This window comes from Rissa tridactyla, chromosome 4 (assembly GCF_028500815.1).
Source record: "Rissa tridactyla isolate bRisTri1 chromosome 4, bRisTri1.patW.cur.20221130, whole genome shotgun sequence".
Lineage (NCBI taxonomy): Eukaryota > Metazoa > Chordata > Aves > Charadriiformes > Laridae > Rissa > Rissa tridactyla.
Genome location: NC_071469.1, coordinates 79797634 through 79815165, shown reverse-complemented (window position 1 = coordinate 79815165; position 17532 = coordinate 79797634). Strand labels below are relative to the sequence as shown.

The 17532-nt window shown below is 38.3% G+C and overlaps 1 protein-coding gene across 2 annotated transcripts in view; it reads left to right on the top strand.

Annotated features, from left to right (window-relative positions):
* The first annotated feature begins 1374 nt into the window (after nucleotides 1-1374).
* LONP2 (lon peptidase 2, peroxisomal) overlaps nucleotides 1375-17532 on the top strand; it is a 47538-nt gene continuing 31380 nt past the window's right edge. Inside the window, exons 1-7 of one of the 2 annotated variants that reach the window (XM_054199852.1) lie at nucleotides 1376-1674; nucleotides 2630-2864; nucleotides 4025-4156; nucleotides 5432-5554; nucleotides 6432-6595; nucleotides 7302-7396; nucleotides 9439-9697. In XM_054199852.1, coding sequence (XP_054055827.1) covers nucleotides 1442-1674; nucleotides 2630-2864; nucleotides 4025-4156; nucleotides 5432-5554; nucleotides 6432-6595; nucleotides 7302-7396; nucleotides 9439-9697 — 1241 coding nt within the window. In that variant the 5' untranslated portion in view covers nucleotides 1376-1441. Of the gene's footprint in view, nucleotides 1675-2629; nucleotides 2865-4024; nucleotides 4157-5431; nucleotides 5555-6431; nucleotides 6596-7301; nucleotides 7397-9438; nucleotides 9698-17532 lie in introns of both variants that reach the window. The other variant, XM_054199853.1, reaches the window with a different exon arrangement.

The window sequence follows — 17532 nt, the reverse complement described above, 5'->3', positions numbered from 1 at the left end:
GTTTGGTTTGTGTTCACATTCCAAACTAATATGGGTAGAGACACTTAAACATTTGTGAGTGGTGAACCTATGTTTACAGAGTAATTATATTTAACATCAGGAAGTTCACAAAACAATTTACATATTCCTGTGTCATATGCCTTTCTGTTTTCTAAATGTTACGTTGAATAGTATATTAAATTCTATCTTCTTTCTAAGGTACCAGAGGTGGCTGCTTTAGCAGATATTTTTCTCAGCTATAGCAACTTCTTATATTTAAATATATCGTTAGTACTTTCATATAGCCTGTTACCTTGACTTTTTCCAATAGGCCAACAGGTTAAGGTATTAATAAACTGCATGATTAAGCAAGATTTACTGTAGCTATATTTGTAAATTTCAAGCTGTCAGTTTGTTGCTACTGCGATTTCCCTTCTGTACAGGATTACCTTTGTTCAAAACATATCATGCAAGTCAGTGATTAACAAAGGATGGGCTAATGTAGTTTGTTAAGTTACGCAATTTTGATATTGCACCTCTTTTCACCAGTGGGGGGAAAAAAAAAAAAGGGAAAGTGTCTAAAACATGCTTGTTCATGTGAACTCTATAGGGCCTGGACGCTCAGAGCTCTTTCACCTGGGCAGACTTGCAGGACTGGGCGAAGGAGTGTTACTGACATAGTGAGCTGCCTCCCGCTCTGCTGGAAACAACCCTGCTGTGCAGGGGCCTGCCCGGGGCCGCTCCGCTCCGCCCCCAGCCCTCGGGGAAGGCGCAGAAGAGATGATGTATCCTGCGTGTCCTTCCTTGGGTTTAGGGCTGCCCGGAGCGCTTGGAAGAGCACCCGGACTAACAGGGTGCTGAACTCTTTGCCAGGAACACAGGCGCAGGAGAACAGATTCTTGTAAAAACAAACGAAAAATGGATGTTACTTAGTAACCATCGCGTTTAACAAATGATAAATGTTACACGCTGCCTCTCGTATGTCAGACTCGGCAGCATTTTCTCTTTTTCACAGATAAGTCGGAGCCTGCAGACGGTGTAAGGGCCAGCCCGACACCTGGCGGCTCAGGCGGCCAGAGCGGCGCTCGGGGCGGCCGGGACCCAGCGCGCCCCTCGGGCCGTGACCCGCAGCGCCCTTCGGCTTTTAGAAGAGGGGGGAAAAAAACAATGTCAAGAGAAAAAACTAGTGAGCAGTTCCTGCACTGTACGAGGCTGGCGAGGTCGGGCAGACAAAGGTCCCCCTGCAGGGCGGGGGGGCGGAGGCGTCCCCCTCGGCGAAGGACATGACGGGGCGGCGCGCCCTTGGAGGCCCGTCCCGTCCCGGCGGAGGCAGGTGGGGGGGCGGCCGCAGCACCCACTGTCCCTCCCGAGCGCCCGTAGCGGGGCGGAGCCTTGCGGCGAGGCCGCCCGGTGGCGGCGGTGTGTGGGCGGTGCGCGGCGGTGGGGAGCGGAGCGGGCGGCCATGGCGGCGGGCAGCGCTATCCAGATCCCCAGCCGGCTGCCGCTGCTGCTCACCCACGAGGGCGTCCTGCTGCCCGGCTCGACCATGCGGACCAGCGTGGACTCGCCCCGCAACATGCAGCTGGTGCGCAGCCGGCTCCTGAAGGGCACCTCGCTGCGGAGCACCATCATCGGCGTCATCCCCAACACCAGTGACCCCACCTCCGACTGCGACGACCTGCCCTCCCTGCACAGGTGCCGCCCGGTCCGGCTCTCCTCTCCCTCGCGGCCTCGGACGCTCGTCCGAGCTGCCACTGAACCCGACCCTGCCTCCCCGGCCGGGACGGCGCAGCCCTGAGGCGAGCTCGCCATGTTGTCACCTCCGCGGGGGGAGTCTTCTCTGCTCCACCGCCGCGTGGGAAACGCTTCTCCCTTCGGAGAAACTTTTCTCGCTTCCCTGGACCCGGGCGGTCGTTGGGGGGGGCGCCTTGTGACGGGGGCTCTGTGTGACCGACGTCCGGAAGAAAAGTTTGAAAAAGGAGGCCGAGGTGGAAGAGAAAAATACAGTCAACGCAGGCCAGGAGCGTTAAGGCTGTCTTTTCACCTAATAAGTAGCGTGGATAGTGACCTAGTTCCTAGTTCGTGTATAATGAAACCAAATTGCATTTCTGTGGGCTAAAGCACGCGTAAAATTAACATGCTGTAACCCTTACTCTCAAAACTTTATTACATCAGTGGATTTAGTAAGGTTTTGCAAGAAGATAACTTCTCTCAAATCTGCTCAAACAGGTACATGTGATCTAAAACATTTGTTCAGAATGAGACTGACAATTTCCCTGAGGAATCGCTGAAGAACTTTAATTTGCAAACACTCATTTTTTCAATGCGTATAGCTTAAGCAGAAATGTCAGCATTCCTGTCCACAGCAAGATCCATTAAATTATTTATTAAAAAATTACATACGTTTCTAAATTGGGTGACCATATTGCATTATCTTAGTTTTTAAGTTAGCTCGTTTGTTTTCAGTTTTTAGGGTTTGGTTTTGTAATCTGTGTTACAAAGGAAATTATATAATTTGGTTGCCTTTCATGATAAGGAACTATGACCTACAAGGTTCTTGCAAGCTATAGCTCGATTGCTTCTTGATAAGGGACACAAAAAGTGTTCTGTGGAGGGTGACAAATAATACGAATATTTCATCTGTTTTCAGGATTGGCACTGCTGCCTTGGCAGTTCAGGTGGTTGGTAGCAACTGGCCCAAGCCACATTATACGTTGCTGGTTACAGGCCTCTGCCGATTCCAGATCCTGCAGTTGCTGAAAGAGAAGCCGTATCCTGTTGCTGAAGTTGAACAGTTAGATCGACTTGAACAGTTTACTAATCAGCATAAATCTGAAGAGGAACTTGGAGAGCTGTCAGAACAATTCTACAAGTATGCAGTGCAGGTAAATTGTTTTAATCCTATGTATCACATATTGATATATTTGTGCATGTATTTGAAGTTTTTTGTGTTTCCTATCTGCTTTTCTCTTTCTATAATCTTATGTTTTTCAATGGCTAGTAGAATTTCAGTACTTCTGCTACAAAATGAATATTTTTGTTATACACGGAGGTTTCTGAGTTCCAGGGTGTCTATACAGCTTATTGCAGGATGAGTCTTAACTGTATGTTGGTGCTATGATAAATTGGTGTTATTTCAATAATTTGATAATATTATAACAATACTATAAACACACTCTAGTAAAAGGAATACTTTTGGGGTTTTTCCAGGGTTATATACACACACGTACACACACACACACACACACACATATATATATGTAAAAATATATACAATGGATTGCTTTTTGTGAGGGTTTCTTGAATTATTAAAGGGAAAAAAACCCTCTAGAGCCTTGATTATAAATAGATGTCCCTGCGTATAATGAAATTGAGTTAAAGGACATATAGAAAAAGAGTCATAGAATCATAGAATGGTTGGAAGGGACCTTAAAGATCATCTTGTTCAAAGTCCCATTAACCTGGCCTTGAACACCTCCAGGGATGGGGCATCCACAACTCTCTTGGCAACCTGTTCCAGTGTCTCACCACCCCTAGTAAAGAATTTCCTCCTAATATCTAATCTAAATTTCCCCTCTTTCAGTTTAAAACCGGTACCCCTTGTCCTATCGCTACACTTCCTCGTGGAGAGTTTCTCCCTATCTCTCCTGTAGGCTCCCTTTAGGTACTGAAAGGCCACTGTAAGGTCTCCTCGGAGCCTTCTCTTCTCCAGGCTGAACAACCCTAATTCTCAGCCTGTCAGTCTTCATAGTGTTAAGATAACTGGGAAAGTTTTTAATCAGGGTGTGTGGGGGAAATAAGACATGTAGGCATTGAAAAAAAGTGCTGCAAACAACGATGGTATTTTTTAAGTTCCCAAACAAGGTCTTGATTGCCCTGTGCTGAGTTAGTGCCTCCTTAGTGAACTTTTTTTTATTTATTTCAGTAGCTTTTTGGCAAAGTACATTTCATACTGCAAGATGCAATCCTTTTTAGGTCAGATACTCATTTAAATAATTTAGAAAGAAACATGGCAACTGTGAATATTATTGTGTGTTCCTTACAGTTGGTTGAGATGCTGGATATGTCCGTTCCTGCAGTCGCAAAGTTGAGACGTCTTTTGGACAATCTGCCTAGAGAAGCTTTGCCAGATATACTGACTTCTATCATCCGTACATCCAACCAAGAGAAGCTTCAGGTATAACGCTCTTAAACTTTTTTAAGGGAAGTTAAGTGTTTGCTATTTTTTTATGGTTAATCACTTTTAGATAATTTTGAAATTGCTTACACTTACAAATGTACAGTGATAAAGGTAGTGTTACAACTGAGCATGAATGCTTGTAAAAAGTTTTTATGCTGTTGTTTAAAGTCTTTATATATATATATAGACACACACGTGTCAGAACAATAAATACAATGTGGACTTCCCTTTCCCATGGTAAAGATGATAAATCTTTTTTCAAATTGTGTTGAAATCTTGCATACTTATCACAGTCGACAGATCTCTTAATACCAACATCTCTTAATACCAACAGCTTCAGAATAATATTTTTTTAATCTTTTAAAAAACATCTTGAAGCGTGGGGCTTTTGAAATAGTGAGACACTGGTTAAACTTGCATCATATGTCAAAATAACTGTGCAGAACTGGTGTTTATGGCTTGATGCTTACCTGTCTGATTTCTGTATTTGCTTGCTGTATTCGGAAGTTTTGGTTTTCCTTGTCTTTTCTCACTGGCAATGCTGCATGCTCAACCTTGAATTGAAAGTATAAGTTAGGTTCTTTCAAAGCACAACAAATAGAAATTAATGCAGTAATTTGAAGTGAATGCGTGTACTGTAGCTGAATATCCTGCTTGAGGAAGGTGCATTAGTAGTTAAATTTTTACCTTGTCCTTTTTTTAAATTTTTTATTAGAAGTGCTAAAGAAAAGAGCAGCCAGTGGAAGCTGTGGAAATACAGGAGAGACAAATTCTACCCATTTCCACAGATCAGTTTTGTTAAACATAAAAATGGAATAGTGTATAAAATTTTTGAAAGACAAAATAAACAGAAAACTCCAAACAAAAAAACCTTAAGGCATAAGGTGACTTTTTTCTGAGTTAACTAAGGATATCATGCTGTAACTTTCTTAGAAGGCTAGCTCTTTCCTGATTCAGTAATTCAAAAATAGAATGCTGATAGATGTTTGCCACAGAAAATGCAACTGAAATATTAAGACACTTTAAAAACAGACCAGGATAAAATACTTTTTTTTTTCTATTTTGGAGTGCTTTTTAGTTTTGGCATCCAGATCCTTGAGGTTAGATTTTGTGTGCTGTATTCTCATTGCATTTCTTGTTACCTTTTTTCCTAAACCATCTATTCTATAACTCTGGTCAAAAGACAGTAACAGTACCATCCTTGTTCCCATCTCCCAAAGTGATGATCCATCAGCGTGAACTTGTTGGCTACTTATAACTCCTTGCTCTTAGATTTTAGATGCTGTTAGGCTGGAAGAACGGTTCAAGATGACTATACCGTTGCTTGTTAGACAGATTGAAGGCCTGAAGCTGCTTCAGAAAACAAGAAAGCCCAAACAGGATGATGATAAAAGGGTATGGACCTTTAAATGTGGGATACTTAAACATCCTAAAGAAGTACAAAGATGCACTTTTAAACAGGCTAATGAACATGGACAGTGTTAATATGTACAAAGGTTTAATCTTTAGCCATACTGTTTCATGGTCAGTCTGGAGCTGCAGAAAACACCCAGCAGGCAATTTGGCTGTTTAGATACCTAAAAAAGAAAATATTCTTTTAAAACTTTCTATGCTTTTTATTTATTTATTTTAATTTGAGCGCTTTCTGACATTGAATAAATGCTCAGGTTCCTTTGAAGAGTCATGTGATGCCTGGTTTACTTGCATGGTGTGCACACACTGAGTTTTAGCCTGTGCAATGAAACGTGTACCTTTTACTAATGGCCTTGCAGGTGAATGATAGCTTTAGAAATACAGGTAAAGAATGTGTGTTGTAAAATGCAGCTTGCTAAACTAGGGCAGCTTAGACTTTTGCTGCATCTAGCTCTACTTATGCAGTTCAGTAAACAGAAAGTAATTCAGAAATGAAAAAAGGTAAGAGAGAAGCCTTACCCATTTCGTAAAGATTAGGCTTATTCTGCTTAATATGATGGACTGCAGTGCCCGATAAAAAAATATCACAACTCTTTTCAGTTTTGTTTTTATGTTCTATTGTCTGCTACTTTAGAGTAGATGATAAATGCACTTAGGAAATATGTACAGTAAAATAAGAACTGTAACTTTTTAAAGTAGTACCAATAACATTTTGTGAAGTTATTTATTGAATAAAAATCTTCTGAATTTTTGTATGAAGGAGGCTCTCCTGGCACCCTGTATGATTTTGTCATGGTTTCCATTCAAAGCCAAAGTACACATCAAAAGCTGATGTCTGGCTCTGTTTTCTATTTCATAGGTTGTAGCTATTCGTCCTAATAGAAGAATCAATCACATTCCAAGCACTACAGAAGATGAGGAGGAAGAAGAAGATCATGATGATGTTGTGATGCTGGAAAAAAAGATTAGAACGTCCAGTATGTCAGAACAAGCTCTTAAAGTTTGTCTTAAAGAAATAAAGAGGTAGGATACTTTCCAATGGTGGTTTCTTCTCTTATTTAATTTTTTAAAACAAATATTGCATTAGCCTTTTCTTATTTCATGATATGTTTGTGTTGGTTGTGTTCTGGAAATAATTTTTAAAAATTTAATAGAGTGCTGGTTTTTGCTTGTAAACGTCACCATTTCATCTTTTTGGAGCACCAGAGGTGGTGACAAAGAAATACGGAGTCTTCTAGATGCGGTTTATACATTAATAGAGCATTAAACTAAGCTCTAAGCCTCTATGTTATGAAGTTAAGATCTAAAAAAACCCAAAAAAGAAGCTAAATAATACCCTAGTTGTTAATAATTAATGAATAAATGGACCCCATTATTGAGTCTATTTTCCTCTGTTTCTTTAGTGAGAGGATAACTGTGCTACCCATGGTGATATGATGGTTAACAACCACTTTTTCAGTGAGGATATACTGGTGGATGCATAGTGGATGCATAGGAAACTGACTCTTTTTCATTTCTGTTTCTATCCTGTAAATAATCTATTACTATGCAAAGACAATCTCCTAATTGATGGATTAGTGACCTGCTTTTTTAGTGTTACAGTTGTCAGAAAGTAAGAGGGTATGCTGATGACCTCAAGTTTGCTAAAGAGCTATCTTGTGGTGCAGCAAAGTCTTACTTCGCAGTTAATTCGTGGTTAGCCTTATGAATTCTGAGCATATATTTCCAGATTAAAGAAGATGCCTCAGTCAATGCCGGAATATGCTTTGACAAGAAATTACTTGGAACTCATGGTAGAATTGCCATGGAACAAGAGTACAAAAGGTAAACCCTTCTATTGTTCTTGCACAGACATTTTAGGACAAGTAACCATCATGTAAACGCCATGTACTTAGTTCTGTCTTGCAAATGTTTGTCTCATTGTCTGATCATAAAAACGTCATTAATGTATTACTGAAGTCTTATGGTCTACCTGGCTTAATGTAAGATCTGCATATTGAATAGCCTGTGTAGCTCAGTTGCACATCTAAGAATGTAAGTTTTGAAATTCTAAAAAATAAAAAAAAGTAATATCTACACAGAAAAATGAAGGTGTTATTACTTACAATCTGTGCTAGCATGTATCTGAAATAATGAAGAAAAGAGCATCTAATTACTACTTATATGTCCAACAAAAAAGCTTTTGTACATTTCTGTAGCTCTAGTCTTCCTGAAGAAGGTTCTGATATGTCTTAAGTTAATCAAGTAAGGAACAAAAGGATGGAAAAGCACAATTGTAGTTAATTTTAATAATTACAGCTTCAGGCGCAATAGAAAATTTTGAGTATCATGTTAGAAAGTTGTGAGTAGAGAGTGATATTATTAATATGGGAGCAGTATGCAAAAATGGAGAGCAAGAAAAGAGTAGAAAACCAAACATGACTTTTCTTACTGACCAGCACAAGTAGATTAAGTGGGCAAAATGATGTTCCAGAAGGCGTACTGCTGGAGAAAAGGGTTGTTAATTCCTTCTAGCAGCTACTAAAGAATGAGGCTTTTGAGTGGCATTTAAAACAATATGATTTTAGAAAGAAATTTAACATACCACACCAGCAAAAACGTCTGTCTATCTTTTGCCGCCTTAGTATGTGTGGTGATGAATTTTGGCTGCTTTGAACTAGAGCCTTTGCTGTTTACAAATCTTCTTGTAAATATTTTCTTTAATCGTTAAATTGTAAAAAGTCTGCCCGCAGATCTTTGGAGATCTCTACGGTATTATTCAAAGGATCCCCAAATGAGTAAAGTATATGTTGATGCTCATGTCCTAGCAGAATGTTCCTTTGGTGAAAGTTGCTCTTTAATCTTGTAAAATTATGCCATGTAACGTGTAGTTTGAAGTTTTTACTTTAAGCAAAGTTGCAAAGTTTGTATTCACATTCATGTGAGTGATGCTTTGAACTCCGTAGATACAGTGAATAAAAATATACATGAATATAAAAATAGAAAATATAATAGAAAATCATGATCATTAGTAAATTTTTTGTTAGTGGTTCATTACAAAAATTTACATGGTTGATGAGAATTTAATCGCAATTTTCTGTATGTGAAATACACACACTTCCCAGTCTGAGGGTCTGCATCTGGAATGCATGGAATTTGAAGGGTGGGTGTTTGCAGAGTTGACAGACTTCACTGCTTCCTGTCTGCTCTCTTTATGTTGTAGAGCAAAGGAGAAGACAGCTGCTTTGTGCCAGAAGTTCCTGCTCTGTGTAAAGCATTAATTAATGTCCATTGGTGAGGCCTGACCATTTATCTCAAATTATGGCAATTGCAAAACCAAATTTCTCTGGTCCTACTATCACGTGGGTATTTTTTACAGTGCCAAATCCCTTAAGTGTTGCATAGCAAGTAAAGCCTGCCCTTCAAGGCACTAAGATCTTGCTCTGTTTGCGAGATCGTTATAGACTCTTATCATAAGTAGATGATGAAGACAAAGCGACGAATTTGTCTTTTGAGAAGACTTTACAGGATCAGACATACTTCTGGGAGAAAGCAAATGCTGAAAAATTTGCTTATTATTGAATTGTTGTTTTAGAATAGACACCAAGCTCATTTGAACCAGATTTCAATCTGTAACGCAGTGAAAAAGTGGGGGGTTTTTTCCATTTCCTTAGCACTACTGTCTAGCTTATGTCTAATTTCCTTATTAAAGGAGAATTATAATACTTTTGTTTTAGGAAGATGTCTGAAATATGTGCATGTGTCAAGGGGATTGCATTGATGAACATGTTTGAGAATGTGTTTGTTTCTGTTGTATTGTAGAAGGAATTGTTCCCATTTTTAAATGTAAATGTGCTGATATCTTTTCTGTTGTCAATGATTGATAGATCGCCTTGAAATTCGTGCAGCTCGAATTCTTTTGGATAATGATCATTATGCTATGGAGAAGTTGAAGAAGAGAGTTTTGGAGTACTTAGCTGTCCGACAGCTTAAAAACAACCTCAAGGGACCCATTCTTTGTTTTGTGGGGCCCCCAGGAGTTGGTAAAACTAGTGTTGGAAGATCAATTGCAAAGACTTTGGGTCGAGAATTCCACAGAATTGCTTTAGGAGGAGTCTGTGATCAGTCTGATATTCGAGGCCACAGGTAACTACTACTTCCTTTCCTAATTGCAATTTTTTATTTGTTACAGAATGTAACAAACAGAATGTTCTGTTTGTTACAGAATGTATTGATTATTTTTATTGTTTAGCTAATCCATAGAAATTTTGCTTATTTCAAACAATGGTAGTTATTCATTGATTTTTCTTGATATTCAATGATATTCTCCTGAAATTCAGGAGAGAATTTCAGTAATGGGAATGGTTGTTTAGTGTTGAGATACAGCCTTTATTCTTTCCTTCTGCTGCTGCCCTTTATTGTCACAGGGGAGAATGGAATTTCATCTTCAGTCATTTTGGCACTTTAAGGTAAAATTCATTAGAAAATGTAATGCAGAATCTTACATGTTGCATCTGATTTTTCTACTTTTTAAGAGGGAGGTAAAGATTTACATATACAAAATAGCCTATGAATAGCAGTGCATTACTTTATAACCATTGTTGCTAAAACAGGGGGAGAAACTGAGTGTGATACTTAAAAGTTGCCAGAGGATAGCAACTGAGTTACTTAGTATCTCAAACTTGTTAGTGTACTATTTTCCCATTTCGAAAGGAAGTTCGTACAAGGACACCTAAGCTGGAAGTTTTCAAAGGAGACTATTTGGGTGACTTTCCTTACGACTTTTTTTTGATCTTGCATCTCTGTATATCTACTTCTTAGTCTTTTAAACCATTAGTTTACATTAGATTTCCCATTCCTTGCAACGGAAGCATAATGAATACGTAATGTAAATAAGTTACTGCTAAACATCAGTGCAGCATTTTTCGTTCCGTTAAACATATTTTATGCTTGTTGCATGCAGTGTAGGAAATTTGGAATAATTAATGTGTTAGTGTTCTAAAGATCTGTAAAACCACGTGGGTTTCTTTTTTTTTAAAGTCACATTATTGAATAAAATTTCTCCTTAAAACAGTAGGTAAATTACTGTGAATTAAAGCTATCAGTTATTTCTTTGATGCTGTGTAGCAGTTAATTTTGCCCAATGGCTATGCTGCTACTTTCAATCATTGGAATACACCATTATTCTTTCTTCAGTTCCAGGTTATTCTGCAATTTCTTTTTGTTTTTGAGGCATAAAATGGACTTTGCTAATATTATCGCTTCCCTATGAATTTTAATGAAAAATTAAAAGAAATGCCCTAATCAAAGTTTGTTTTTTGGTATCAGACTGCAAACATCTGACTGTGTAAGGTAGTTGCATATGTGAATGTTTTACAGTGGTGGAAGCTCACAGCCCCAAGTTCAAGGAATGTGGGAAGCTCACTGGGAAATCTTGTGCTGAACATATGCATAAACTTCTAGCAATCTGGAATAGAATGTAATTCTAGGAATCTAGAGTATAATATACTACTGATCATTTCTTAGACCAGAAAATGAGAGATGAAAAACTGACAAAACAGTGATTTTGTACTTGATGACAGCTTGAAAATTTGCTGTTGTTTTGTAAACCTTTAGCTCAGCACCCTTGATAAAATGAGCAACATGTGTTTATTCCTGTGCACATTCTTCTGTGGCAAATTTGCAGGAGTTTTGTTTTCCAGAGTGTTTGACACTTACCCAACATAACCAGCAGCCACTGTGGCTTTGCAGATACATTTGTTTTAATGCATTGTTTTTTACTGCATAGCAGCGCTCTGTGCATGTGTGTATGATTGTTTTGTAAGCCTTTGTAATAGCTGGCCTTTTTACCAATTTACTTACACACTAATGGAAAAGAAGTGAAACTCTGTCCTTCTATGTATTATTCCTGTAATTCATAAACTGTATTGTTAATCACTGTTTAATAAATTAGAATTCTGGTGTTTCAGATTACTTATGGTATGGATCCTAAAAACAATTTAAAATGTGACTCAACAACATGTTGCTATTCCGGCTGAAACCACTAGAGGCTGTTGAATACTAAGTATTACAGATACAAGTAACTTTTCCACTTCAGAGCGGGACTGAAGCCTTTGTTACAGGGAAACCACATCTGTGAAACTGACATTATGAGTAAAAGTAAAACTGTAAAACTGTCATCAACTCTTACTCAATTGCCAGTAATTTCTTACTGGTTTCCTTTTTTTTTCTTTTTTTTGGCTTTCAATCTTGTGCCTAGACCTAGTAAAGAATAAAGACAGCTAGAGTCGTGTGATAAAGAGGCTTTTAAAAACTTTTGAATTCAGGTGTTTGTGGCTGTCAACTGTAGTATTTTTGAGGGCATTATTAAATTATTAATGCATGTTAGGAGCTAAAAATTATAAATTTTGTATTAAAAAATTTATTTGAAATTCGCTGATGGGGAGTATTTGATAAAACAGTTTATTTTTCATCAGCAAAGGACAATACTTTCTAGAATTAGCAAGAGTATCACGCGGTTACTCTTCAACAAACAAGTGTATAGTTTAAAAACAAACTTTAGAGCAGTTAATACCAGGAGTCCCTTGTAACTGACTGCTTTTGCCAGTTTTTTTGTAGGTAAAATCTAAACCGACTGTTGCATACTGTTTTTTTAATTCTGCTTCATTTTTTTTTCCACTTCTCTGCTTCTCAGAATAAGATCAAGTTAAAACTACAGCTTTTCTGTAGACCTCTCTCTTTATTGTCCTTTTGTGTGAATAAATCCTTCAAGTTATTCCCAGTCAAGTGAATCGATATTGTGCATCTGGTGACAGTCACAGAGAGGAATTACAGAGGTGGTCTAGAAGTGGAGGAGACATGGGCTGCTGTTCTCTGAGTTTTACTGTTAACATAGGCTGATTTTTCTAATATTACGTGTTAGGAGCCATTCTTTTTCTCCTAAAAGCTCCATATCAGGCTTTAAGACTTAAGTTAAGGATTCCATTAACATTGCAGGAGAACGATACTAGACGTACCTTCAAATGTACTAAACATTTAAAAAAATGTACTGAATGTACTAGAAGGTTAAAAAGGAAACTATGGTTCAGTTTCACTTGCAAGCAAACGTTGCCCGAAATAGCATTCACTTTGGCTGCTTGTTACTGTTTTAAGTGAAAGATGCGGACCAATAGATTCAGCAAGCAAAATGAAATCTATTAGATGGCAGCAGGGTGGGGAGTTGTGGTTTCAGTAAGTGTGCTCTTTCATGTGATGTGTAACAGAGGGAATTGGAAACGCCCATTTTTTGCAGTTTCACTGTAGATCATGTGCCTGCAGCTGGGCTTTGGGAATCCTTTTTTTGATTGGGTGAAGAGTAGCAACTACTGTTGTGCATTCCCAAAATGAAATCGTCATCTTGGTAGAAAACCAGAATGCTTTATCAGACATCCTCCAGCTGTTTACCACTCATCTATACCATATGGTAAAGTTTGCTGGTTTACATTCGTTGTTAATTTGTATTAAAAAAAAATATTAAAAACCAAACCGTCCGGACGGATGACTTAGAACTTTTTTCCAAGCAGCTCACTACATTTAAGATCTCCTCAGTACTGATAATTTGCTTTATACAGGAATTAGACGATCTTCTCTCTTGCATGTGTGTGTGGCTTTCTATTTTTAAAAAGGAAAGATGTAATCGCGCCGTTTATTTATAGTCATGCTGGTGAGATCACTGACAAGCTCTCTTTTCTCTCTCTCACCTCTGTGTGAAGCACTCTTTCATATATTACCATTGCTTTTCAGTTTCTAGAGGTTTGGATAGTTTATTTCTGGCTTAGGCCTGTGCTAAAGACTCATTCAGGTGGACCTGTGTGAGAAAAGGTGTGATTCCTCACCAGTACAGCCATGCTAGCAGAATTTCACAGCACAGACCTTGTTGCACTAGAAAAAACCAAACCTCAAACAGTTTCACCTGTGAGGAATAGCTTTGTTATACAAGTATAAAGCATAGATATATTTGTAAAGGACTTGAGTAGAGACAACCTCCTGTCCTTGCAAAAAGTAAGCTGTGACCTTGTGCGGGTGAGTTCAGAAATAGTTTCTTTGGTGGCATTAACTTTGTTATCTTTTCCTACCTCTGCAGTTTGAAAACCACTGTAGTTAAAAGCAATTTAAAACTTTTTGTCTTTGGAACAGCATGAAGAAAGTGGGTCGTGTTTTTATCAATAATACTAGTACTGCTTTAGTGGTTCCAATTCACAGACGTTCCCAGTTTACATTGTGAGAGCTGACAAAGTTAGATTTCTCAGCTGTCTGTCTTGCATTTTCTGGGATACGTAGCTCTTAATGACATGCTGTGCAACTCTAGTGTTTTCTTAAAGGTACCTTTTCACTAATTTAAAAATAAATAAAAAGATTACTAAATTACAGACCTGTGGCACGAGCTTCTAAAGGTTTTTTTTAATTGTTACTACGCAAGTGAGATAACCAGGAAACTTGATCTGTACTTCCTGTTTTGAATGGAAAGCAGCTTGACTCTCTTTCTAGGTTTAATGCATGGAGAGAAACAGTGCATCAAAAAAATGCACAAAGCCACATTATGTCATCAAAAATGCTAATATAGAGTATTGTTTTTCCTCCTTTCAACCCTAGCTAAAACAATGAAAATAAAGAATAACATCACATTCAGTGGCTAGTGTTCACAAATAGCAGCATTCAGTTTCGCAAGTTACAAGGCAAAGGTTCATGTCCAGACAGATATATGGCCATATATGCTTGTAATTTTCATGTATTCTAGTGGTTTTATATGTAAATACCTGCGGGGTCTGTCTTAGGGAGGACCCTTGTCTTGAGATATGTTCCGTAACAACCTTTTAGGAATGAAAACGGGCTACTTATGTTTGTATTTTCCAAGGTAAAATACTACCTTATTGTTCTTTATCATTCTACATATGACATTTGCATTGGCATTCTTTAATTGCCTTGGAGATCTTGAGTCTTTGATTAATAGTATAATAAAAATAGGTATTGGTTCATCTCTAATGGGAACTATACTGTTACAAATGGGAAGAGCGAATTGATACTTAGGTATTTGTTATCCTAAAATTTGTAGTCTGAGTTTCTACTTTGGCATACCTGATTAAATGACATAAATTTAAGCATGCTTTTATTTCAAATTTAGTGCATCGATTAAACACTTATGTTGGAATCAGTTGTTTAGATTTACCACGTCTAGAGATGATTGAAAATACAAATGAGAAGACAGTACGAGAGAGGAAGAGCGAGAATAGTCACTTGTCAGTAATGAAAGGAAGAGCAGAATGTTTCTAGCCACTATGTGCTTTTCTCATCCGTTAATCTTAATGCTGTGGACAGCGAGTATTTTGACCTGTGAGTCTCTTGAAGAACTCTTGGTTTCTATAGGGAACCAGTTCTTTTCGCAACATTGGATACATTTCACTTGGACTGTGGTTTCTATTTAAGTTTTTTATACGGTAGTACGTGACCCAAAGCTTGCTTTGGACAGGGTGAATTAAAAAAAAATAAAAAAAAAATTAATGATTTTCTGTCATTCTTAGAATGTTTTTCTTATTGCTTGTTTTAGAAGCCACTTAATTTTTGTACTCTTAAAATTGTATTTCTCCAAGGTATTGATCTCACTTGACTTGTCATAAGTTGTCTTGATTATATTTGCTTTTTTCTACTTTTTCTTCACCACAGATCTTGACACAGTGTGCTTCAGCCTACCTAGTGTATGGTTTATTTTAAAATGTTAAGAAACTTTGAATCGTAGAATTGTCTATGTTGGAAAGGACCTTTAAGATCATCGAGTCCAACCATTAACCTAACACTGCCCAAACCACCACTAAACCACGTTCCTCAGCACCACGTCTACCCATCTTTCAGATACCTCCAGGGATGGTGATTCCACCACTTCCCTGGGCAGCCTGTTCCAGTGTTTGACAAACCTTTCAGTGTAGAAATTTTTCCTAATATCCATCTTAAACCTCCCCTGGCACAACTTGAGGCTGCTTCTTCTTGTCCTATCGCCTGTTACTTGGGAGAAGAGACCGACCCCCACCTCACTACAGCCTCCTTTCAGGCAGTTGTAGAGAGCAATAATGTCTCCCCTCAGCCTCCTTTTCTCCAGGCTGAACAACTCCAGCTCCTTCAGCCGCTCCTCATAACACTTGTGCTTCAGAACACTCAACAGCTTCATTACCCTTCTCTGGGCTCGCTCCAGAATTTCAACGCCTTTCCTGTAGTGAGGGGCCCAAAACTGGACGCAGTACTTGAGGTGGGGCCTCACCAGTGCTGAGTACAGAGGGACGATCGCTTCCCTAGCCCTACTTGCCACGCTCTTCTGAAACTTGATTGTATACAACAGTTAAGTCTTACTGAAGGATGCTGTATCTGTGAGGATCTTCCACAAGTGTAAATATGTCATTAAGTACCCAAATCTACTGGAATCTGAAATGGCTGTGACTTGAATTCTATTTTCAGGGTTGTTTGAGGGGGAAAAAAAGTGTTTCAATCTATTAATAACAACAACTTTTTGTATCTCAAGAAAGAAAAATTTCTTCCAGTTCTTTTTTGTTTGTTTGTTTGAGTGCTTCTATTTGAAAAAACTTTAGATAAGTTTTAAAAAGTGGTGTGTGCGTGGGTGTAAACAGACTGACTTATTATTCAGAAAACCTTTTGGTACCTAACACTTATTATCCTTTGACCTGTGTTGTTGCAGTTGGATGGTGCAGGAAGCGAAAAAGTTCACAGCGCTTTCCCTTGGCTAAAGAAACTCAGTTTACCTTCCTTTAGTTTATAAACCAAAGCTCTTTCTTAAAACCAGATGGAACATAGATATCTCAAAATTTTATAGAGTTTAAATGGATCTGATAAAACTTTGTGTATATAAAAACACAAACATGCATTAAAAAAGAGTAATGTCTTTAAACATGCACTTGAGAATAATCTACCAAGCAGGAAAGAAGGTTTGATGTTTACCTAATTATGTTATCCTATTACTGGCATAAATAGAATATTAAAACCAGTCAGGCTCCATTGTCTCTAAAGCATATAAAATCATTTACTAGTGCAGTAAGCGCCCCTTGTTAAAACAAAAAAAACAAACGCAAGATCAACAACAAAACCAACAACAACAACCAACTAACCAAAACCCAAAAACACAAGCAAAAAAAACCTATGAACAAAAACCCCCAGAGAAACCCTAAAATTGCTGCAATGATTAATTTGGTTGCGCTGATAAATGATTCATTTCTGTGAACTTCAGTTCTGCTTCAGTCCTGTAATTTTCTGATTGCGTTTTATAGAACCCTTTCATTCTTTTGGCAAGGTTGTCTGTGTGCAGCTGGAGAATGAAGTGGCAGGCTCCTATAATAGCTCCCCCATGCAGATTCTTGATCTGTAATAAATGTTCTATAATGCAGTCCTCACTGGAGAGGAATCCACTCACTGCAGAGTAAGACTCTACACAAAAGCGGTGAGGTGATAAACTATTGCATGCTGGCTGCTCCAGTCTTTAGCAGCTGGCTCATGAAGGGGGTAAATAGGCAAACTGAAATTCTGTTGCATTTCTGGCTGTTCATAAGATCTTAAAAACTTTGATTTTTGCTCAGACCTTGAATTAAATATAGTAACTGCAATTTGTTCCCTCAGTGATTAAATATTACGTGGAACTAACGCTATTGCTGCGTGGTTTCGGCTGGATTTTTTAATATTTAAAGTCTTCTCTAGCATCTTTTGAAATTATTCCCATGGTATTTTTGGTTTCGTCTTTCTAAATGTCATCCTGTTTATTTTGGACTGTATTAAAACAGATCATATGGCAAAGCAGGCCTGTTCTGCATATCTGCTTGGTGAGGGTCATGAGATAGGTACTGTAATTCAGCACTTTGGGTGTCTCTTTCTTCTTAAATGACCAGCATTTCATATCTTAACTATATGTGGCACAAGCAGAAAAGGCTGTGAGAAATGCAGCAAACAGG